At 38.2% G+C, this 25,383-nt stretch overlaps 1 protein-coding gene across 1 annotated transcript in view; it reads right to left on the reverse strand.

Moving 5' to 3' along the window:
* USP37 (ubiquitin specific peptidase 37) overlaps positions 1-25,383 on the reverse strand; it is a 90,412-nt gene that overhangs the window by 50,186 nt on the left and 14,843 nt on the right. The window contains exons 6-11 of the mRNA XM_082840657.1: positions 21,890-21,990; positions 19,058-19,236; positions 18,638-18,715; positions 10,176-10,273; positions 8,567-8,651; positions 2,831-2,992 (exon numbers count right to left, since the gene is read on the reverse strand). Of these exons, the coding sequence (XP_082696783.1) occupies positions 2,831-2,992; positions 8,567-8,651; positions 10,176-10,273; positions 18,638-18,715; positions 19,058-19,236; positions 21,890-21,990 (703 nt within the window). The remainder of the gene's footprint in view (positions 1-2,830; positions 2,993-8,566; positions 8,652-10,175; positions 10,274-18,637; positions 18,716-19,057; positions 19,237-21,889; positions 21,991-25,383) is intronic.

The following is a 25,383-nucleotide window of genomic DNA, read 5'->3' on the forward strand; positions in this document are numbered from 1 at the left end:
CTCAAGTAAAAAGGTAATCCGAAAGCTGGGGAAAAACAGTAATCTGAGTGAGATTAAAAACAAAAAAGCTGGTAGGTTTTGGGAAAGCAATGTGGTAAGAGTAATCAAAAATTTCAAAGTGCCTCTCTTAGTCTTAACAATTCTATTTCCAAGAATTTTTCCTATAGAAAAGTTCTAACAAATATTAAAAACACATGCATATATAAATGTTTGTTTTAGCCTGGATTATAATTGGAAAAAAGGGGAATCTAAATGCACACTAACATGGTTAAAGGTTATGTACTAGCATAAGAGGATGCCCATAATTAATGTGGGGTAGAAAGAAATCAGGGAACAGAGAAGTAATATAGCATAGTGATTAAGAATGCAAGTGAACATGGTGATCATTTTGAAATGTACAGAAATATTGAATCACTATGTTGTGCATCAGTACTAACATAGTGTTGTAGGTCACTTATACTTCAAAAATAAATAAATAAACAAACAAACTCACAGAAAAGATCAGATCAGTGGTTACTGGATGTGGGGAGTAGGGGAAGGGGGAACTGGATGAATGTGGTGAAAAGGTACAAACTTCCAGTTATCAGATAAATAATTACTAGGAATATAATGTACAACATGATTAATATAATTAACATTGCTATATGTTATATAGGAGAGTTGTTAAGAGAGTAAATCCTAAGAGTTCTCAAGGATTCTTGAGAAAGGAAAAAATATTTTTTCTAGGGAACTCTCCTACACTGTTGGTGGGAATGTAAATTGGTGCAGCCACTGTGAAAAACAGTATGGAGGTTCCTCAGAAAAGTAAAAATAGAATTACCATATGATCCAGCAATCCCAATCCTGGGCATATATCCAGACAAAACTATAATTGAAAAAGATACATAAACCCCTATGTTCGTAGCAGCACTATTCACAACAGGCAAGACATGGAAACAACCTAAAATGTCCATCAACAGATAAATGGATAAAGAAGATGTGGTATATATACACAATGGAATATTACTCGGCCATAAAAAAGAATGAAATAATGCCATATGCAGCAACATGGATGCAACTAGGTATTACCATACTAACTGAAGTAAGTCAGAAAGAGAAAGACAAATACCATATGATATCACTTATATGAGGAATCTAAAATATGACACAAATGAACCTATCTATGAAACAGAAACAGAACCACAGACATAGATAAGACTGCTGGTTGCCAAGAGAAAGGGGGCTGGGGGGAGGGAAAGAGTGGGAGATTGGGGTTAGCACATGTAAGCTATTATATATAGAATGGATAAACAACAAGGTCCTACTGTATAGCACAGATAACTATATTCAAGAGCCTATGATAGTATGATAGGGCTTCCCTGGTGGCACAGTGATTAAGAATCCACCTGCCAATGCAGGGGACATGGGTTTGAGCCCTGGTCTGGGAAGATCCCACATGCCATGGAACAACTAAGCCCGTGCGCCACAACTACTGAGCCTGCGCTCTAGAGCCTGCAAGCCACAACTACTGAACCCGTGTGCCACAACTACTGAAGCCCGCAGGCCTAGAGTCCATGCTCCACATCAAGAAAAGCCACTGCAATGAGAAGCCTGCACACCTCAACGAAGAGTAGCCCCCCACTCACCACAACTAGAGAAAGCCCACGTGCTGCAACGAAGACCCAACACAGCCAAAAATAAATAAATAAATTTTAAAAAATAGCCTATGATAAACCATCATGGAAAAGATATTAAAAAAAACAATGTATATATATGTATAACTGAATCACTTTGCTGTATAGCAGAAATTAACACAACATTGTAAATCAACTACACTTCAATTAAAAAAATATTTTTTCTTTTGTTTTATATCTATATAAGATGATGGATATTCACTAAACTTATTGTGGTAATCATTTCATGATGTATGTAAGTCAAATCATTATGCTGTACAATTTAAACTTACACAGTGCTGTACATCAATTATATCTCAATAAAATTGTAAGGAAAAAAATACAAGTGCAGTCCAACTGCCTAGATTTACTACTGCTGTACTACAACACCTCAAGTAAGTTAATTAACTTCTCTAAGGCTCAGTTACGTCATCTATAAAAACAGATTTTTTAATATGTCTAGCTCAGAGAGCTACTGCGAAGATTTAAAGAAAAAAATTCATTTAAATGCTTAGCACAGTCTCTGGCACATAATAAACACTTTAGATAAAGCTGCTATTATTATTATAGTTATTATACCATGGTCTCATTTTTGGGTGTTTAATAAGAATATAAGCATGAAGGGGCTGGGAAGGATATAAATAAAATTAATGTTGAAGTATCTCAGGAGATGACGTGTATGGGACTTAAGAATATGCACTTTCTGGGCTTCCCTGGTGGCGCAGTGGTTGAGAGTCCGCCTGCTGATGCAGGGGACACAGGTTCGTGCCCCAGTCCGGGAGGATCCCACGTGCCGCGGAGCAGCTAGGCCCGTGACCCATGGCTGCTGAGCCTGCGCGTCTGGAGCCTGTGCTCCGCAACCGGAGAGGCCACAACAGTGAGAGGCCCGCAAACCGCAAAAAAAAAAAAAAAAAAAGAATATGCACTTTCTGCTTTATGACAAATGTTTATATATATATATATATATATATATATATGCATATATATTTTTTCAAAGTTTGAAAATCAGAGGCCAGATAATGGACTGAATTTTATGGATGTGATAAATCTTTAATAAGTGAGCAAATATTTGAGAACTAAATTAATATGACTGCTTTAATCATTTTTTTATACCAAGTAAAACATACTTCAGTTGAATCACTTTATAAAAAGAAAGCAAAATAAAAGAATTTACCTACCCCTGCAGTTGCTGCTGTTGGTGAGAGGAAAGGGGCATTCTTGGTTTGTTCCAGCCGGTGTAATCCTGGTTACACCTCAGTTTTTTAACAGAAAGAGGAGCTGGCTGAGGAAGAAATCCCAAACTTCTTTTGGCAGAGGGAGTTTGGCTTGTAATATTAGTCCTATAAAAAAGAAAAAATGAAGAAGCATAACAATTTTGAATGTTACTTTTTTCCCCTAGTAGATTCAGAGAAGTCAAGGTCTAGGGGAAAAAAATCCTAAATTTGAGGAAATATCAGTAATAATGATCACCTGGGAGAAAATTTCACAAATGTAAATCAGCAAATCTGTTGATAGGGAGCTGAAGGCATAATACTGTACCTACATAACCTATAATCAAAATAATCCAAGTTAATGGCTTGAGAAAAGCCATAAATAGTTTTACTTCTTTATTCACTTTTATCCACTTAATGACTATCATACATTAGTTTACCTAGTCTTGAAAACATTTAGGCAGTGAACTTTTTCCACTGTTAGACAACAAATATTCTTACCCAATCTCCTTGAGAACTTACTCTAATTTATATGCTTAGCAGTGAAAATGGTAGGAGTATTTTCATTTAAAGTTTTCCTAGATAGTGACTGTTTTCCAAAAAGGCTGTACTAATTTATATTTCCATCAGTAGTGAATTTCCCTTTCTTTACATGGTCTCCATTACATTATTATCACTCTAAAGAGTGAAACATGATCTCATTGTTATTTTGTTTTATATTTTCCTGATTACTACCAAAGTTGAACATATCAATCTTTTCTTTATGGTTTCAATTTCTGTGTCTTGTTTAAGACTCACTCTGTAGAGACGTCCCTGGTGGCGCAGTGGATAAGAATCTGCCTTCCAATGCAGGGGACATGAGTTCAAGCCCCGGTCTGTGAAGATCCCACATGCCGCGGAGCAACTAAGCCCGTGCACCACAACTACTGAGCCTGCGAGCCACAACTACTGAGCCCACGTGCCACAACTACTGAAGCCCGCATGCCTAAAGCCCATGCTCCGCAACAAGAGAAGCCATCGCAATGAGAAGCCTGCACACCGCAACTAAGAGTAGCCCCCACTCGCCGCAACTAGAGAAAGCCAGCACACAGCAACGAAGACCCACTGCAGCCAAAAATAAATGAATAATTTTTTTTAAAAAAAGAATCATTCTGTAATGTAAGGTCAGAGAAATGTCTTCCTATATTTTCTTTTAAAAGTTTAAAATCTTGTTTTCCCTCCTACTCAGTTCTTCAAGCTGTTTGGACATTTACTTTTTGCATCTTGTAAAGCAGGAATTAGGATTTACTTTTTTATAAGGAAAAACCAATTGTCCCCAAACAACTTATTGTCTGCCTAGGCCATCTGTTAGCCAGTGTCTGTTTTTTTTACTCAAGAAAAAAAAATTGTGAAATAGAATACAGAAAAATATATAAAAATCAAATGTGTAACACTGTGGTACAGGATGTTGATACTGAGGGAAGTTTTGTGTGTGAGGGAGGATGGGGGTATTAGGTACACTTTGCACTTTCTTTTCAATTTTGCTGTGAACCTAAAACTGCTCTAGAAAGAAAAGTTTATTAATTAAAAATCAAATGTGGAGCTTAACAATATTTTTATAAAGCAAACACATATGTAAACAACCATTAATGTCAAAAACCTCCAAGTACCCCTTCCCAGTCACAACCCCGTTCCTCTACCCTAAAAGTTACCATTAGCTTTCTATCAGTTTTATTTCTTACTATGTACTCCTACATATTGTAGTGTGGACAATGAAAGGTATATCTGTTTTCATCCTTTGCTTTCAACCTTTCTCCATCTTTATACTGTAGTTGTCTTTTAAACAGCACATGGATTATTATTCTTCCTTTAAAATCCAGTCTTTCTCTTTTTAACTGAAATATTTAGTGTATTTATATTTAATGTCATTACTGATTTAGGTTAATAACTCAAAATCTTTGTCTACTAATTCTATCATATGTGTCATTTCCGAGTATTTATTAATTTTTCTCTTCTTATGAGTTATATTTTCCTGTTTGTTTGTAAGCTTAGTAATATTTTCTTGGATGTCAGACATTGTGAATTTTATCTTGTGGGGTGCTGTGTATTTTTTATTTCTATAAACATTCTCAAATTTTGTTCTGGGATGTGCTGAGGTTACCAGGAAACAGTTTGATCTTTTTCGATCTTGCTTTTAAGGTTTGTCATGTGGGAAAAGAGCAGCAATTTGTCTAGGGATAGTTTTTCCTCACTAATGAGGCGAGACCTTTCTTAGGCATTCAAATTGCTGCTATTAGGAACAGGAACTATGCCTGGCTTTATGTATACTCCAAGTATTATTCCCTTACATCCTTTTGGGTGGTTCTTTCCCTGGCCTTGACTAGTTTCCTCACCTGCATATGCTGCTCAGCACTCAAAATGAATACTCAAGGGGACCCTCTGCAATTCCTTCTCTGTGCAGCTTTCCCCTCTGGTACTCTGCTCGGTGAATTCTAGCTGCCCTTGGCCTCCCCGGACTCCTAGCTCCAGTTCTTCAACTCAGGAAGAGCACAGGGCTGGCTCTGCATGGTTCCCCCTCCTTGTGTAGCAACCTGGAAACTTTTGACTAGGAAGCAAGCTGAGGCAGTCATAAGCTTAATTTGTTTCCCATCTCTCAGGGATCCCTGTCCTTCACTGACTCATGTCCAATGTCTCAAGATCCATTGTTTCATACAGTTTGCCCAGGTTCTTAGTTGTTTCATGAAGGATGGTAATCTGGTCCCTGTTATTCCATCTTGGCCAGAAGTGGAAGTCACCTTTAACTTTTTAATATGTCTATGTTAACTGTGGCCTCCTCTCAAACAAAAAATGAACTTAAAATGTTTTAATTTCCCTGTACTTTTCTCCACTCCTTTATTTCTTCTTATTGTATAATATTTTATTAATTTTTTGTTTTTAATTCTATCATCATCATTTTATAAAAACTATCAAAATGTATTTAGATGCATAGAATAAGCCCGGAAGGATATTAGTAACAGTAGTTGCCTCTTGAAAGAAAATGAACAAGTAAGAGTTAGGAGAGATTTATTTTTCACTGTATGCACCCTGAAACTTTTGAAGTTTCTACCATATGCTCTTATTACTTATACAAAAGAATAAATTTTAAAGGTATTTAATTTTTAAATATGCTTAACATTTTTTTTGCTCACTGATTTTTCTTACTTCTACTCCTTTTGTTCAGTTTTCTTCTTGCTAAATAAATCCTGTCTTTGTATATCTAAAACCAGCAATTTTTTAGAAGTTGTTTTCATCTTTTTTTTTTTTTTGCGGTACACGGGCCTCTCACTGTTGTGGCCTTTCCCGTTGCGGAGCACAGGCTCCGGACGCGCAGGCTCAGCGGCCATGGCTTACAGGCCCAGCCGCTCCGCGGCATGTGGGATCCTCCCGGACCAGGGCACGAATCCGTGTCCCCTGCATCGGCAGGCGGACTCTTAACCACTGCGCCACCAAGGAAGCCCTCTTTTCATCTTTTGAACTTAATAAACATGTCGTTCTTTTTTCTTTTTTTTTTGGCTGCACGGTGCAGCATGCGGAACTTCCCCGACCAGTGATCGAAACTGTGCCCCCTGCATTGGAAGCACGGAGTCTTTTTTTTTTTAATTAATTAATTTACTTATTTTATTTTTGGCTGCCTTGAGTCTTCGTTGCTGCGTGCAGGCTTCTTCTAGTTGTGGCGAGCGGGGGCTACTCTTCGTTGTGGTGCACTGGCTTCTCATTGCGGTGGCTTCTCTTGTTGTGGAGCATGGGCTCTAGGCACGTGGGCTTCAGTTGTTGGAAGCAAGGAGTCTTAACCACTGGACCACCAGGGAAGTTCTGTCTGCATTCTTGAATTAAAATTTAGCTGGATATGGAATTCTTTGATATTATTACTCCAGTGTCTTCTGTTCCTATTGTTGCTAATGTCAGTTTTCCTTTTATAGACAATATTTTTCTTTCTCTTAGCTTTTAAAATTTCTTTACCCATCATCTTCTACAATGTGGATTTTTTAAAAATCTATTGGCTGTTTGGCATTTGTTGAGGCATTTCAATGTGGACTTCCATCATTTTCACCCATTCTTTCTTTGACAAATTCCTTGCCTTTTTTCTCCATAGTCTTTTTCTTTTTTTTTCCAAAATGCTATTAAGACATGGAGGGTAGACCAAGGAGCCCAACATAATTCTCTTAATTTCATTTACATTTACCATCTCTTCTCTGTGCTACATCCCATGATCATGCATTTTTGATGTGTTTAGTAGCTGTATCAGTCTGGACCTCTAACCTGCATAGGACTTTATATCAGGGGTTCAGAACTCTTGCCCCTATGCAGGTAACACTACAGCAGATGCCAATCATTGCAATTCCCATTTTTGGGTTTGCTCTCTGTTTAGGGAGCATCAGGCAAGCAGCATATTTATGGTTCCAAACTCAGGTAGTTACACAGAAGTGTTGCGCCTTGGTTTACTAGCACAGAGAACAGTTCTAGATACCCAGCTTCACGTAGCTTCATATAAGAAACCAAATTCTAGTCTGGGGTCATGTTCAGTTCCCAATCTCATGCTGGTTTTGAAGACCCAGCCCTAAATACCTGACTCCAGTCTGTGTTTTGTAAGTGCTTTATGGCTTCAGCCTTTACTCAGTATTAGTTTGCTCACCAATCTGGAAATTTTCACCTTATCCTTGAGTGCAGCTTTGCATTAAAAGAAATTTTTATTTCCTCAATCATTCCTAGGTGCAATGAATATTCTCATTCTATTATTTTGAGAAGAAATTTGTATTGTATTTAATAAAGCACTTGAAAACCAAATTTAGTTCTTTTTTTTTCAACTTAGATTCCTTTAAGATTCTTCTAATAAGCAGAAATGTCAAGCTTCCTCTGCCTTAAATTCAAAAAACTTAGTTACCACTGCAGTCATAAAGTGCTTGACAGATACCACCCAAGGTTAAATATACCTAAATATACAATATCAAATTCTTTATTTCGCCTTAATCATTTAATACAAATAATCCAGATGTCTTTCCACTTTGAATTAAATTCTAGTAAAAAACAAAATATGACTTAATAGGTCATTACACATCGTATCTATTATACACCATTACCCTCACTTTTTATCATTATCATTGCCCCTCTGTGCAGCATTCCATGATCACACCTCCTTGACAAGTGCTTAGCAGCTGCCTTACACATTCATACCCAATAAACCTCGAAAAATTTAATCTATATCTCTAGAATCAGCAATTAAATTTCTGACTAGCCTTTTCCAGTTAAAGATACCCACTAATGTGAAACTTTTGCTTTTTAAAGAAAATGCCTTAACTTTTGGTAGGTAGCTTAACAAATACACAGGCAACAAAGGCAATTTTAAAATGCCCCAAAGGACAGATCATATGTTCATCACTTGGAACAATGGAAAATACACTGGTCTAGTATCTGATCACCCTGCCAGTCATAACCTGTGGCCTCAGTACAAATCCTCCTACACATCAGTTTATTCTTGTGTTGAAAAACATAAAAAATAAGAGTTTGAACTAAAACATTTCTAGAGTAGTTTCTAACTAAAATGTCATGAATCTATAATTCTCATCAATTTTGTTATTTTAAATTAGGGTATTCATTTACAGCACAATGCACAGCCCATCCCATCATTTAATATTCTGAAGAAGAAAGCTCTTCAAGTTCTTCACAAGGCATATAACCAATGCATACCTGTCTAGGTTAGTGCTGCCAGGAGAGTAGTCCTTGGATGCAGCTCTGCTACCATAAAAAGATGATGACTGCAAAGGTAAAAGCCCTAAAAAATGAACAGACACAGGAAACGTTTAATTCCTAAATCAACCATTCAAGTTCATTTAATAATAAAATTATGCATTGGGCCTGTTTATATTTAAACTCTTTTTTTCCCCTTCTTTTCATCAAAATAATACATATATACACATGTTAAAAGATCAAACACTGTGGAAAACATTATAACAGGTCATAAAAGAATACTCTCCAGCCCTAAAGCTCCACAAATTTTGCTTCCAGTTTCTAACCATTTTTTGAAGCTTAGTTTTTCTGATTTCCTCCATAACATTAAATAATGTTTCTACAATTTCTTCATTTATTCATTTTTAAACAATATCAGCTGACTCCCTTTTTGAAAAATTAGAAATAATTTCTTATTTACATCACCCCTACTCTTGTTCTCCTCTCTCCAACCAATTACCAGTTGTGTTATTTATTTATTTTTTGGCCGTGCCACGTGGCTTGCAGGATCTTAGTTCCATGACCAGGGATTGAACCTGGGCCCACGGCAGTAAAAGCGCCGAGTCCTAACCACTGGACTGCCAGGGAACTCCCCATCAGTTGTGTTATTTTAGTTCTACTGATTAACTTTGCAACTTTAACACACTTAAACTTTCTACATTTTATTCCATGAACCTTTTTATCACTTGACCGTTTACTTCCTCCTCTCTCTCCTCTTCTACATCAACTTTTGTAAGACGTACCTTGACTTCAACAGTATTAAGGATCATTACATCTTTAAGTATTCTGTTTTCTAACTATAGGTTGATTGCAAAAACTTAAAACCAATAAGTGGAGTTTACATAATGTATTATTATTTCAGAGGTAAGAATTATATTAGAGATACTTCTTTCTGTAGGAGTCCAATGTTACAACTCTGAACCACTAAAAGGAGACCGTTCCTAGAGTCCTGATCAAATGAATTCTCGTAAACTCCTAAATTATCAAAATCATGCCGTATTTCAGCTTGCTTCAATTTAATTTCAAGTTGAACAGTATTCAAATCAATACCAGATACTTGAGTCTTTAAGGAGTTTAGAGGATCAGAGAGATATGTTAAGTATAGGAAACACTAATAAAAATTCAGGGACAGTCTAACTTTTAGTTTTTGTAAAATCAAGGAACAAGTGAACTTAAACAACTGCTTCAGGCAATAATTTCAAGATCTTCTGGAACTTCTAATAAGTAGCAACACTGATGAACTTTAATTTCAACCGCTTTAACTCCCTGGATTCATTCCATGGTTCAGGTACTTTGACAATGAAATAATTTAATTCTAGGTAGTTAAACAGGGGAAAAGGCAAAGCTTAAATTCCTTGCAAGCAAAATTAAAATTCCCTTATAGTTCTAATATTTTAAAAAATATTTTAGCCAAGTACTAGATACAAATTGGTACCTGATAACTAGTACTGAATTACACAGTATTCCTGAATAATGTAGAGAAATATGCCCCAGTTTAGGTTTCTATTTCTAGTCTAATACAATCCATCATACAATAAATGAGTATCTTATAAAAAGACCAAATACTTACCTGATGTCCTATTCTCTTCTGACTGTTTCAAACTCAGCTGCTTCTCTCTACTGCTGGTTAAATACTTTCTTGAGGGATCTGTCATAGCCTTGTTGTTCCTACAGTTAATAATTTAATTCAAATATATATATGTATAAGGATACAATTCTTAATTTTAAATAGTTGTCATTAAAAATCTACATTTCAATTGCCAAATTCATTGATTTGCTTGGAAGTTAGGTTATAAGGTGTCAAAGCCTTAAGCAAATGAGGATCATAAAAATAAGCTTTCATTACCTAGTCAAAAGCCAATTTAATCCATAACCCTGGTAATTAGGCAAAAATGAAGGAGTATTTTCTTTATACAAAAGTCAAACCAGAGACAGCAATATTATATAGGTTTTCTTAGCCGAAAGCAAGGCCAGATGAAATGATTCAGCTACTAAGACCAAAAGAATCAAGAACTAAGCTAAAAAAATTAAAATTAAAAAAAATTTTAAATAAATAAAATTTAAAAAAAAGTAAACTATTCAAGCTTGATACTGAATAGGTTTAAAAAGTAAAACAGGACTTCCCTGGTGGCCCAGTGGTTAGGAATCCGCCTGCCAACACAGGGGACATGGGTTCGATCCCTGGTCCAGGAAGATCCCACATGCCACAGAGCAACTAAGCCCGTGTGCCACAACTACTGAAGCCCACATGCCAAGAGCCCGTGCATGCAAGAAAGAGTAGCCCCCACTCAACGCAACTAATAGAAAGCCTGCGCGCAGCAACGAAGACCCAACGCAGCCAAAACTAAATAAATAAATACATTTATATATATATATATATGAAAAGTAAAACAAAATCCAAAATGTTCTTATAGTTTATGTAATTTGAAATACTATTTACTAAATGTCAACATTTCAATTCATAGTGATTAAACAATTTTAAGTTCGTGAACACAAAATTAAAATTTCTTAAGCCCCCTTTCCCCCCTCTATTATTCCCAAATACCTGGACCTATATTAAGTAGAGTGGGTCCATTCAGAAACATGCTCATGCTTTGATTAAAAGTGCTAATTTTAGGAGAACCATCATGAATAAAGCCTGTAAGCAGACAATGTAGACGCTCCACCCAGATTCCCTCTGGCCCCATTTTTGTGTCCTCTCGTCCACACCAATTTAGGTATTTTTTGTTTGTTTTCAATTTTTTTTTATATCGGAGTATAGTTGATTAACAATGGTGCGTTACTTTCAGGTGTACTGCAAAGTGATTCAGTTATACATATACGCATATCTATTCTTTTTCAAGTTCTTCAATTTAGGGTTTTTTTTTTTTAATTTTTTGATAGCCTATACCTAGGGTTCTTCTTCAAAGGATTGCCCTCAAGCTACTACAGAGACTTTGCCTGCACTCTCAGAGAGTCACAAGTAAGGTCAGGTGCTAAAGTATAGAAGCCCAGCTCCCCTGCCTTGGATTAGAACAGTTTTAAGGTGAAATTTATATAACAGATTTTTCTCTCTGGGATTAGGATGAATCCTAACCTCTGCATTTTTCTGCTCAGAGATCAGATTTCTGTCTGAGATCACATGCATTCTTTGTTTCTTGCACTTCAATATCTTGCTTCCCCCACTCCCTTCCTGGGTATCCCCTGGGAATAATTCCTAAATAAATCACTTGCACACTACCCTCTATTTCAGGGTTTGTTTCTGGGGAACTTGATCTACAACCCTTAGTGCTAGAAGTGGGTCTAGGAAGCATACTCTCTAAGGACAGGATTCTGGAATTGGATCGATTGTTTGGCAATGGCAACAGAAATTGCATTCCTGGTGGTAAAATTTTTGGTATCCTATAGTGTTACACCACCAAGATTTTTCATATGTAGTGAACAGCCTGGATAAAGTAGAAGAGAATATGGCTCATGCAATCTCTCCAGCATTTGAAAAATGTGGTAGAATGCACAATGGATCGTTAGGGTTATAGAAATGTTCTAAAACTGGATTATGCTGATAGTTGCACAACTCAATAAATTTACCAAAAATACAGAATTATACATTTAAGACAGGTGAATTTTATGGTGTGTAAACTGTACCTCAATAAAGCTGTTTAAAAAATGTCCCAAATTATTCCCTTCCTTGTACCCAAGTCCCCTATTAAGAAATGCAATCTATTTCCCCAACCCTTAATGAGGCTGGCCTTGTGATTTCCTTTTCCCAAACGAATGTGACAGACATAACAGCACATAAGTCCTGATGCTAAGGCTAAAGGCACCCTGCAAATTTCCACTCATTCTCTTGGAACCCTACCACTGCTTTGTGAATAATTCCAGGGTAACCTGCCAGGTGACAAAAGAAAACATGGCCAATCTCCTTCATCACCCCAAGCACTAGACAGCCAATGGCCAGTCACACAAGTAATGCCACCTTGGACCAGCCAACCCTTAGCCAACCTACCAACTGAGCATGGATGCATGAGAAAATGAGAGAATCCAGCCACAACTGGCCAAGCCAGACCCAGATAAACAGAACCACTCAAGTGACCACTGACCCATAAGCGATAATAGTTACTATTTTAAGTATCTTGTTATACAACACTAGATACCTGATACAGTGATATGGGGTAAATAATAATCATAAAGACTATGGGTCATCAAGGGACTATGCAACCAGAGCAAGCCATCATGAGCTGGGTGCTGTCATACCCACAAAGCTGTAAGATCAGGAAGTTACAGCAGTAATCCATCATAAAATGTGAGTGGTATATCCAAGCAAATAGGAATAGATAATGAGAACAGACCTATGAGCATTCTGGTGACCAGCTGGAAGAAGAGGAAAAAACCTGTGCCTGGTTCATGGATGGATCATCTTGGTACATTGGTACAAGCTGAAAATGAACTGCTGCTGCACTGTAGCCCCACTAAGGGACTGCCCCGGAACACAGGAGTAAGACAAAATCCTACACTGTGCAGAGTTTGAGAAATGCACCTCATTAACCACTTTGTGTGGAGAGAAAAGTGGGTCAATGGACCCCTGGATGGTGGCAAATGGTTTGGATGGATAGTCAGGGGCCTGGAAGGAATAAGACTGGAAGATCAGGGAGAAACGATTTATGGAAGAGGTTTATGGATAGTCATATAGAAGTATGTACAGGGCTTCCCTCGTGGCACAGTGGTTGAGAGTCCGCCTGCCGATGCAGGGGACACGGGTTCGTGCCCTGGTCTGGAAAGACCCCACATGCCACGGAGCGGCTGGGCCCGTGAGCCATGGCCGCTGGGCCTCTGCGTCTGGAGCCTCTGCTCCGCAGCGGGAGAGGCCACAGCAGTGAGAGGCCCGCGTACCGCAAAAAAAAAAAAAAAGGAGTATGTACAAAGGGTGAAGATCTGTTTCACATGTTAATGCTCACCAGAGAACTCCACTAAAGACACATTAAGTCTCTTAATGTTTCCACTTAAGAAACAATCATGCAGGGTAACTTGTCCAGTAGATGCCATTCAATCTCTGTACTCAGCCATCCAAGTATTTCCACAAAAGGGCCCATGAATAACAGCCATGGTGGCAGAGATAAAAGCTCTGAATGCACCCTACAATAGAGGCTCCCCTTCAATAAGGCTGGTTTAGCTACTGATGCTGCTGAATGCCCAACTGGTCAGCAGCAGAGGCCGATCCCCAGCCCGTGATTGAGTACTATCCTTTAAGGAAATCAACCAGTCATTTGGTGATATTACATTAGACACCTTCCATCCCAGAAAGAGTAGCAATTAATTCTGGTTGGGATTGGCATATATTTTAGGTTTGCTTTTGCCTTTCCTGCCCACAGTGCCTTGGCTGCACTGCTATCTGAGGGCTCATAAGAGTATATGATTTATTAACATGAAATCTCACATAACACCATCCTGGAATGAGAAACCCACTTTATACAAAAGAAAAGGAGGTACAATAAGGGTATATGACCAAAGGCTCCATTGGTCCTACCACATACCACATTACCTCAAATCTGATGGCCAACAGCCTTTAAAGGTGCAGCTTACAGATGATTTCATTAGGAACTGGGTGCCCTTCAAGACAATATATAGCACAAACCAACAAGCCATTACATTTATAGAGAATACATGGGTCTGGAAACCAAGAAGTAGAAGTAGGAATGCCCCCACTAAATATCACTCTTGATAACGCTCTTGTGCTTCTTGTCCCCTCAATTTAGATTCTGTGGGTCTAGAGGTCCTGGTTTCCAGAGTGGGGACTTTTTCAACGGGGGGACAGGAAGAGTCCCATTTAATCTAAAGCTATGGCTGCTACCTACTCATTTGGGGCTTCTCATGCTGGCAGATCAACAGGCAAAGAAAGGAGTTACCATACCGTAACTGACTTTGACTATTATAAGGGGCAGGGTTGCTGCTATATAATGAGGGCAGGAAGAATATGTTTGGAATAAAGGAAATTCACCAGGGAATCCTTAGTGCTCTCATGCTCAGTTTTAACTCTGAATGGGCAATTATAGCAATCACAGCCTGAGAAGTACACAGTGACCAGGGTCTCAGCCCCCTCAGAGAAGATCTCAGTCATACCACCAGGCAAACCATTAAGACCAGCAGAAGTGTTAGTGGAAAATGCAGTGAATCTAGAATGGATGGTAGAAGTAGATGATAATATCAGTTATAGCCTCAAGGCTATTTGTAGCAATAAGGACAAAAAGAACTGCAGCTCATCCCACTAACCCTCCTTTTTTTAATATTCTCACCCAGAAATTGAAAAGCATCAATGTGAAGAATCTATAATAAGATGGAATGAACTTAATAGTGATGCTCTATCAGAGCCCCCTCAGATCGCTGTTTATACTTCTCACACATCTAGACTATTATGTCTTCGACTGCCAGCACGTGCAGTTCTTCAGAAGACTGCCTTTGGGCTATTTCAAATATTTTATGCATCTAGGCAGAGCCAAAAGCCCCAAGGCAGCTGTTAACCAAAAACAGTGCAGTATGGAAATATGAAAGCCCATCTTCCTTACTTCTAGTTGAAAGAAGCCCAGACCTCCTGCTGGATCAAGATGAGGCCCACTCTCTGTGGGACTTTTATCTAAGGTGACATCCTTAGTTGGCTTCTTCCCCTTCCCAGTCCTGCTTTCCTTACTCTGTTACTGGTCTCGCCTATGAGTACTTCCTTAATAAGGCGCTTGCAGAAGTATGTTCATCTAGAGCCTGCTTCTAGGAAGTCCAAACTTTAAAAAATTTAATTGTGATGGTATAAAAAATATTATTAGCCCAGAACAAGGATTAGAAATTTAGGGTTCATCAGACAACTCAAAGTGGAACAACTGAGACTTCCCCAAAGTGTGGTGAATATGGTGGACTGGCGTGCAAAGTCCATTACTACCACCTTTCAGTGTACCTCCCTGTTCTACAGAAGCCAGAAAGCTAAAAAACTACATTTCCAAGTTAGTGTTCAAGATTTAAGGTAAATTACATATACTTGTGCAAGATATGGGAAATGGAAATAGGGAGAGGTCATGTGTTCTGCTACTTCTGGTGGTTAACAACAACGTGGGGGTATCTAGTTTTCCTGTAGAGGATTTCCGCATTTGGCAGTGGCAGCACAGTTCTAGACATAACAGTTTTCATGCCAGCTTCCAATTCAGCTGTTCACTTCATGACAGCCAGGAGCATCTTTGGTGACCTGATCTGGGGCATGGCTCTCAAAATCATTCCTGAAAGCTTAACCTAGAGTCTACATTTTCAGCTTTCCTAATGATTCTGTAAGCCATTTAATGCTCTCTGTATGGAAATACCTTTGTGTGTAAACTAGCTAGAGTGAATTTTGTTCCCTACAACTGGACTCCAAATACACAAATTTTGTTACTAGAAGTGGGATGCTACCATAACAAACCTATAATATGCAGAACTAGCTCAGCAGGAAGGTAGAGGGTAAGAACACAGATATTACAGACTGGAAAGCTGGTGACTATTGTTATATTTCAGCAAAATATTTACAGAACTGTTGTCTGTAATGTCTTGGGAGGCAGACCTCAAAGGAAAAGGTTGAGACAATTAAGAACACTGGTCTTTCTTACTGGTTTCAGTGAGGTTCTATTCAAGACAGATAAATCTGGGCAAGAACTAGCCAGCTTGCAATCAAGGATGAAAAGGAATACATTTCTCTGTGCCAATGGCCTAGAATTAAAATTGTGTGGTAACTTGAGACCATATGGGACTAAAAAAATCCAACTGCTTCTAATTCTCAAATTGAGGCAATGATAAGAGGTAACTGGAGTAGTTGTTTTGTAAAAAACTGATATTAATATTAGGGAAAACTGCGTGAGGCGTATACAGGTACATTTTATACTATCTTTGCAACTTTCCTGTAAATCTAGAATTATTCCAAAATTTAAAAATTTATTAAAAGAACCAAAATAACAACAAAAATATTGGCCCTAATTCTTTCTCAAGCCTATAAAAGCCTGCTTGTTCTACCTTTAAAGAAACTTCTAGACTTCTAAAGCTTACAGATTTCTAACTTCCAGAACTACACCAGCATGACTTAGGCTACAAAAGCTGAATGGCTCCAAAGAACATAGTCTTCAAAACCCCCTTCAGCTATGGCCTTGAAAGATAACAGACAAAGGAAATCAATCAAAGGGCAAAGCCAGGAGTCGTATGGAGTAAAATGAGCAAGTGTTTCTCCCAGAGGATAGGACAGAGACTGCTACATGGGCTAATGAAGAACTTATTCCACTGCTTTCACTGTCTTTACAATTTCTGCCTAACAAGATTTTATCTCTGCTATAGACCAATGACTCCTCAGTTTCCTATTCTTATCTTTTCTAAACAGTAACTTTTATTGTGGTTATCCTGTGCCTACTCCAGCAATGTATAATGAATGATATGCGTATGGAGATGGAAGTGAGGAATGCAGATTAACCTGCCACTTAGTTTTTACGTGTCAGACCATGAGGGGCATGGTCCAAGGCACACCTGGACTTATGGAGAGAACTGCACATAACCCAGAGATCCTGGACTCTGAGCTGGATACAATGACTAAATGAGACATGGAGGTTGTCTCCAGCAGGGTGAAGGTAGGAGTACTCTATATACGGGAAGAATGATAAACAGAGGTAATTCTGTGGCTAGAAGAGTAAATATGGCAGACTGTTAGTTGTCCCCAAATAACCATTGTAGTCTTCTGCCATAAGAGTAGAATTTGGGCTAGGCATTTCCCAGACCTTCTTATAACTTGATATAACCACATGACTAAGTTCCAGCCAATGTGATATGTACAACAGTGGTGTGTACAATTTTCAGCCTACACGAGAGCAGTATGCCCTCCCTTTGCTCCTTTCCTCCTTCCCAATAGGAATACAGACATGAGAGTGGAGGCTGAAGCTATCCTGGTTCATAAAATGGAAGCTACTTATTAAGAATGGCAGTTCAAGAAGATAGAAGGAACTTGAGTCCATGGTCATTGTAGTTTAAGATACCACACCAGTCTTATCACCTACCTAGATTTTTGTATCTGTTACAGCAACAGAACCAAGAACCCAATTACTATATAAAGTTTCTTTATCTTTTTCCCAACTCCTTTCTGGTGACCCTTTGATCTTGAACACCAGTTAACTGAAAAGCAACTGATTTCTGTTAAGGTATTACCTGGCAACTGTGTAATAAGTTTTCTCTCCCAAAAGACAGACAGACAAACAAACAAACAAAACCCACAACCCACCCATTATGAGGAAGAGAACTGTGAGCTGGTGACTATCCTATTACAGGTATGCCCTTTTGTTCAACACAAAAAATAGCTCCAAAAGATTGATGCTCCTTGCCTAGAACCTATGCAAGGTTTTATTTTTTTATTTTATTGGAGTATAATTGCTTTACAATGATGTGTTAGTTTCTGTTGTACAATGAAGTGAATCAGCTATATGTATACCTATATCCCCTCCCTCTTGGACTTCCCTCCCAGCCCCCCATCCCACCCATCTAGGTCATCACAGAGCACCAAGCTGAGCTCCCTGTGCTGTACAGCAGGTTCCCATCAGCTATCTATTTTACACATGGTAGTGTATTTATGTCAAACCCAATCTCCCAATTCGTCCCACCCTCCCCTTCCCCCACTGTGTCCACATGTCTACCTAAGCTAACTTTTCACATGAATAAGGTAAAAAAAATTTTTTACAGGTAAAGGGAAGAGGGAAGGAAGGGGGTCCATGCTAAAAGAGCAGCCAACAAGAAACACTTATCTAGAGGTCTTCAGCTCTATCCTTCTTCTAAGTGCTGCAAATAAAAAAAGCTAGGATGGGAGAAGTGCACGGAAATGACCAAAGCAGTACTAATGGGCAGATCCTCTCCCTATTGAGCCCACAACCTACTGTCACCAAAATACTCTAAATCCTGTTCTTCTATCTTTGGGATTCCCATAAACTGAACACCATCCCAATCTTCTCTAGTGGTTGCAATTACCAATATAAGAAACACTGATCTAGTGCCATAAAAGTTCTTAAAGCAACTTACGACGATGAATCATTTTCTTTAGGGTAATCTTCATTCAGCTCTGAGCCAGATGATAGCATTCTTTTCCTCTTTTCAGTCCTATAGAGAACAGAGAAAAAACGTTATTTTTAAAAAGTTGTAATTCATACTATTAAAAAGTATAAACCAACATACTCAAGAACAAGAACCGTGACTACTGCTATCTAATTCTCTACACCACATTTAAATTAATATACTGTGTATCTGCAAGCTCTATACGTGTCACTAACATAAATCACAAGACAAATACTAATTATCTCCAAAAAACACACTTCACACTTTCTTCTTCTAACTGGAAAAATCTCCTTCTTTTTCTCAAATTATTGGTCTTTCTAAAAGGCCTGAAAAACATTTATAAACAGGTAGAGCTAATGACTAAGAAAGAAAAAAAGTCTTTCATACCTATTTTCTAATAACCCTGATCTAAGAGGTGTGGATGTAGATGTCAAAGAGGGAACTGTCCGGGTAGCAGTTACTCCACTTCCTGCTGCAGCCTTAATCGATCCTCTACCTGGATTACCAAGAACTTTTCGAAATGGAATATCATCTTTAGTTTCCAAACTTCCTCTTTTTGAAGAGACCTATAAGAATAAAGTTTAACACAGCCAGTTCTTCAAATTAATTGGCATACTTTTAGACCGGTGATCCTCATATAGGGAACTTTTAAAAAATACCCACAACTGGAGACCCAACTCCAGAGATTCTAGCCTATCTGGTATGGGGGCGAGGCCCATTCATCAGCACTTTTTTTAAAGCACTCTAGGTGATTCTAATTTACAGTTAGTGTCAGAAATTAAGCTTGACGCATATTTTCCTATAGTATTCTTGTAAACTTACAAATTCCACAGCATTCCTGGAAGCAGAAAGGAATTTGCTTCGAATTAATGATTAAAAAAAAAGGACTCACATACACAAGACAAGGTTCTAGTGACCAGCATGAAAACACATCTTTAGGGAAAAAAATCCAATTTTGATAATTTAAAGTGACATAAATGTGAGAAAAAGGAGCAATAACGACATTTGGTTGCCACAATTTAAATGCCAAGTCATATGTACAGCATATGACTTTTGAGGGGGTTCTAGTTTGGAGAAATGAAACAAATATATATAACAATGGGGAGACTGAAAGTGAAATAGAGCCTACTGGCAGAAGATGAATCAAAGAATCTACCCCCAAAACACATTAAAAACATTCAGAGTTAATGCACACTTTACACATATTAGTTGGGAAACAGTGCTTTTGACCAACATTCTGCCAGTTAAGTTTTATAACTCTACATTAAGAGCTATGTGATTATCTCTATGGAAAATATTGCCAATTACTTTCTACAGAATTACAATCTTAGAAGAAGAAAGAAAAAATCTCTGAGGTCATCTGGATGAACGATTTAAAAGTTAAATTTATTTTCAAAGGGGTAAATCATTCTCAAGATTCAAAAATAATAAAAATACTATTATAAAAGCCATATACTGAGAAATCTCATTATCACCCCAATGCCATTCACCCAGTTCTTCCACTTCCCATCCTCCTATACCTTATAAGTATTCTATTGTTTTTTTATGCAAATGAAAATCAATATTTTATTCTTGTTATACAAATAGTAGCATACTATATGCATACTGTTTTGCATATTTTGCAACCTTTTTTGACCATGACCCCATAGCGAGAAATATTTTACATCACAACATATTACACATACACATAAATAAAACCAGAAGTTTCAGAAACCAATACTTTTCCTTACTATGTATAATACCTTCTCTATTGTTTTCTCCTCTATTCTTTTTTTATTTAATGCTAGTCACAATCTACAAAATTGATTTTATAATCTCACTAATGGGAATCATTATTTGTGAAAGTATATTTGCTTCTGCTAGATATGTTAACACTTATAGTTTAAATATTCTAACACGTTAAATTTCTACCTGTAAATGGATCAATCTCCAAGTAATTATAATGAGTGAAAAACCCAGACAAAAAAAGTTATACACTGATCCCCTTTATATAAAACTCTAGAAAATGCAAAGTAATCTAGAGTGACACAGAGCAATTCACTTGTGGCTTAGGGATAGGGGCCAGACAGGGAGCTGGAAAGAAGGATTACAAAGGGGGATGAAGAAGCTTTTAAGGGTTATAGCTATGTTCACTAGGTTATGGTGATGATTTTGCGGGTATGTACATAATTCAAAAATGTATCAAACTGCACACTTTAAATATGTGCAATTTACTGCATATCAATCGTATCTCAATTAAAATGTAAAAAAAACAAAAAAACCCAACTTGTAAAAGGAAATTAACAAAAACGAAATCTTATTCGTTGATTGCTTAGTCCAGTAAATGGTTTAAGTAATCAATCTATCTGCACAGCCAAACAGAATTCATGCTTTTACTTACAGGGGAGCTTCAAAGTTTCTTTTCACACCTGGTTTACCTTTGTTAAGACAAATTAAAAGAGACACAGGACTGCTAAGCTGCAGTAGTGCACAGTAAGTCTCATGGCTGGCTGAATATTTATGAAAGAAAAACTGTTTAAAAACCAAACAGGGGCTTCCCTGGTGGTGCAGGTTGAAAGTCCACCTGCCGATGCAGGGGACACAGGTTCGTGCCCCGGTCTGGGAAGATCCCACATGCCGCGGAGCAGCTAGGCCCGTGAGCCATGGCAGCTGAGCCTGCGCGTCCGGAGCCTGTGCTCCGCAACGGGAGAAGCCACAACAGTGAGAGGCCCATGTACCGCAAAAAAAAAAAAAAAAGCAAACAGAAGACCCAACAAAACAGTCTGGTATCATATAGTATAGAGGCAAAGTTCATAATGTAGAACAGACCCAAAAAGCATCAAAGAAATAATAGCAGCAAACATTTATGGGGTTGTTAGTATATGGTATCACGGGCTAAGCACTTTTACAACATGCATTATCTCATAACAACCCTTAAAATATTATTGCTGTCTTAATTTTACAGATGGGTACTAAGGCTCAGGGTACTTAAGGAACTTCTCCAATGACCTACAGCTAGTAAGTGGCAGCACCAAGTCTCAAACCCACATCTAACTTCAAAGCTATGTTCTTAAAAATTACACTGTGGTAAATTTCAGATATGTGGAAAGTACCCTTGAGATAATGCAAGAATTACTAGTCATTACAGTCTAAATTCTACTTCCTGCAACTACTTTATAGAATGTCTATCTAAGATTATCTTTTTTTTAAAAAAAGCTAGAACGATTCAAATAAACATACCTGATTGTCTGAGTAAGAGAGCTGCCTGTTGGTTTCCTTCTGTGAGGTCCTGCTGCCCAGAATAGCTCCAAAACTACCAGAACCCTGAGAAGGTTTCATGGCTGGTGGGGAAAAAAAAAAATCTCAAATCACTTACTTTAATAAAGAGATTTGTCATTATTATTATTTAATCTTGAGGAAACAGAAACAGGAAAAATAAAAAAAATCAAAGTGCTTATCTGACAGAAAGTAATTCTGATATATACAGTAACTAAAATTTACAACTAGGATCAAGCAAAAAATTAAATAACAATGCAAAAATCTGGAAACATGTATTGATAATAGAAGGGTAAGTTTTTAAATGCAAAAAGAAAATGCTAGAAATTCTCCTATATAAATATTTGGTAATTAACACTATAGAAAAGTTAGTCACTGTGTATCTATGGCATGAACATGGACACTGGATGCTAAGGACATGTGTCAGAACCAGTGACTGATATACTTCCAGTAATGTATATGCCAAAACATTCTCTGTATGTTCAGCAGACTAAATGGCTTCTATTCTAAAGAAATCAATGCTAGTTTAAAGAACATGCAAAGTAATGTATAAATATGAATTTTTATATACTTTAAAAAGTATTTTGGGCTTCCCTGGTGGCGCAGTGGTTGAGAGTCCGCCTGCTGATGCAGGGGACACGGGTTCGTGCCCTGGTCTGGGAAGATCCCACATGCCGCAGTGCGGCTGGGCCCGTGAGCCATGGCCGCTGAGCCTGCGCATCCGGAGCCTGTGCTCCGCAACGGGAGAGGCCACAACAGTGAGAGGCCCGCGTACCGCAAAAAAAAAAAAAAAAAAAAAAAAGTATTTTAAGGGAATTCCCTGGCAGTCCAGTGGTTAGGACTCTGTGCTTCCACTGCTGGGGGCTGGGGTTCAATCTCTGGTCGGGGAACTAAGATCCCACAAGCTGTGGCGTGGCCCTTCCCCCCCAAAAAAAGTATTTTATATTTTAATTTCATTAATTTCTCACTGATGATCATTTGGAATGTTTTAATTTAAAAACATTGCAAATAATGCCGAACATCCTTTTACATATCTTCTTGCATATCTTCTTTACATATCTTCTTGGAACAACTTTCATAGGATAAAACTCTTTAGAAAAAGAATGTTGGTGTAAAGGATGTGCAATTTTAAACTAAATTGATACTATCACTATTCCTCAAAAAAGAAAAATCTCGGGACTTCCCTGGTGGTACTGTGGTTGGGAATCCACCTGCCAATGCGGGGGGAAATGGGCTCGAGCCCTGGTCTGGGAAGATCCCACATACTGCAGAGTAGCTGAGCCCATGTGCCACAACTACTGAGTCTGCGCTCTAGAGCCTACGAGCCACAACTATTGAGCCCGAGTGCCAAAACTGCTGAAGCCTGTGCACCTGGAGCCCATGCTCCACAACGGGAGAGGCCACTGCAATGAGAAGCCCGCGCGCAGCAACTGAGAGTGGCCCCTGCTCACCGTTACTAGGGGGAGCCTGCGCACAGCAACAAAGACCCAAGGCAGCCAAAAATAAATAAATAAATGTATTAAAAAAAAAAAATCTCTAAGCTCCTACCAAGTATATGAGAGTATCTTGCCTCCCCTCACACTACTGCCAATGTGACAGTAAGAATCTGAATTTAATTACTGGTGAAGTTGAGAATTTTTTCGTGTTTATGGGCCACCTGTTTTTCTTCCTGAATTTCCTATATGTCCACTTCTCTACTGAATTGTCTTTTTTCTTACTGATTTGGAAAGTCAGTATTTATATATTAGCAATATTAACTCTGTCACTGTGGCTAAAGTTTTCTTCATTTTTTCTTTTTTCCTTGTCACAGAGATCACTTAAATTTTTTACACAGTCCAAGTTATTAATCTTTTCCTTTATTTATTTATTTTAAAATTTTATTTATTTATTTTTATTTTTGGCTGCGTTGGGTCTTCATTGTTGTGTGCGGGCTTCCCTCTAGTGGCAAGCGGGGGCTACTCTTGGTTGCGGTGCACAGGCTTCTCATTGCAGTGGCTTCTCTTGTTGCGGAGCAAGGGTTCTAGGTGCGCGGGCTTGAGTAGTTGTGGCATGTGGGCTCTAGAGTGCAGGCTCAGTAGTTGTGGCGCACGGGCTTAGTTGCTCCGCGGCATATGGGATCTTCCTGGACCAGGGCTCGAACCCGTGTCCCCTGCATTGGCAGGCGGATTCTCAACCACTGCGCCACCAGGGAAGCCCTCTTTTCCTTTATTGATTCTGGTTTTATGTCATACTCAGGAAGGTTTTTTCCATCCATATATTATGTTAAAATCCATTCTACCCTTCTAATAATACTTGTATCACCTTTTTTTTTACATTCAAATCTTTGATCAATGTAAAGTCTATTTAGATGAAGGAGTAAGATAAGGATCCAGTTTTATTATCTTCTTAAATGGTTATCTGGTTGTCCTATTTATAGACAACAATGTTCATCTAATACTAGTCTTTTACCCATTCATTTCAAACACCATATATTATACTTTAAATGTTTCATACTTTTCAAAGTATTTTTATATTCATTAGCTTACTCTAGTCTGTAAAGTACATATTATCACTTTTAGGCACCTAAGGCAACTTAAACCTAAAGATTAAAACAACTTGCCTAAGAGTACAGTCCACAGCTAGCCACTCTAAAAGCAGTAATGACTTACTGAGTGCCTATCATGTGCCAGTCATGCTTTACATTAATGAGCTCTAATTTTTTATTAAGCACTGAAATTAAGGTGATAAAACATTCATTTTAGAGATGAGGAAACTGAAACTCAGTTATTAAGAGAGCTGCCCAAAACCACACAGGAAATAACAAGTAGAGCTAGGATTCAAACCCAAACCTGTTTAGGTCCAAAGCTCATGTTTTTCCATTATGCCATGTTGTTCAGACTCAAACTTGGGCCCCAGTCTACTGTGCTTTCCACTCTAATGCGTTTATTTATTTTTAAAATTAATTAATTTTTAAATTTTTGGCTACATTGGGTCTTCGTTGCTGTGCGCGGGCTTTCTCTAGTTGTGGCGAGCAGGGACTACTCTTCACTGCGGTGCGCGGGCTTCTCATCGCAGTGGCTTCTCTTGTTGTGGAGCATGGGCTCTAGGTGCGTGGGCTTCAGTAGTTGTGGCGCGCGGGCTCTAGAGCTCAGGCTCAGTACTTGTGTCACAAAGGCTTAGTTGCTCCGCGGCATGTAGGATCTTCCCGGACCAGGGATAGATCCTGTGTACCCTGCACTGGCAGGCGGATTCGTAACCACTGCGCCACCAGGGAAGTCCCCTCTAATGCATTTAGAGACATGCTTTCCTTACACACATCAATTCTTAAAACAGTGATTCAATTAATATGATGGAATAAAACAAATATAGAAATACAGACATAATCCCTGATATATTCTAAACTTTCAAATGGTACTCAATTCCCTGATTCTAAAATTCAATATTTAGAAGACTGACATAGTTCAGATTTGGTAACATGA

This window comes from Leucopleurus acutus, assembly GCF_964270905.1.
Source record: "Leucopleurus acutus genome assembly, chromosome: 6".
NCBI classification, from domain to species: domain Eukaryota; kingdom Metazoa; phylum Chordata; class Mammalia; order Artiodactyla; family Delphinidae; genus Leucopleurus; species Leucopleurus acutus.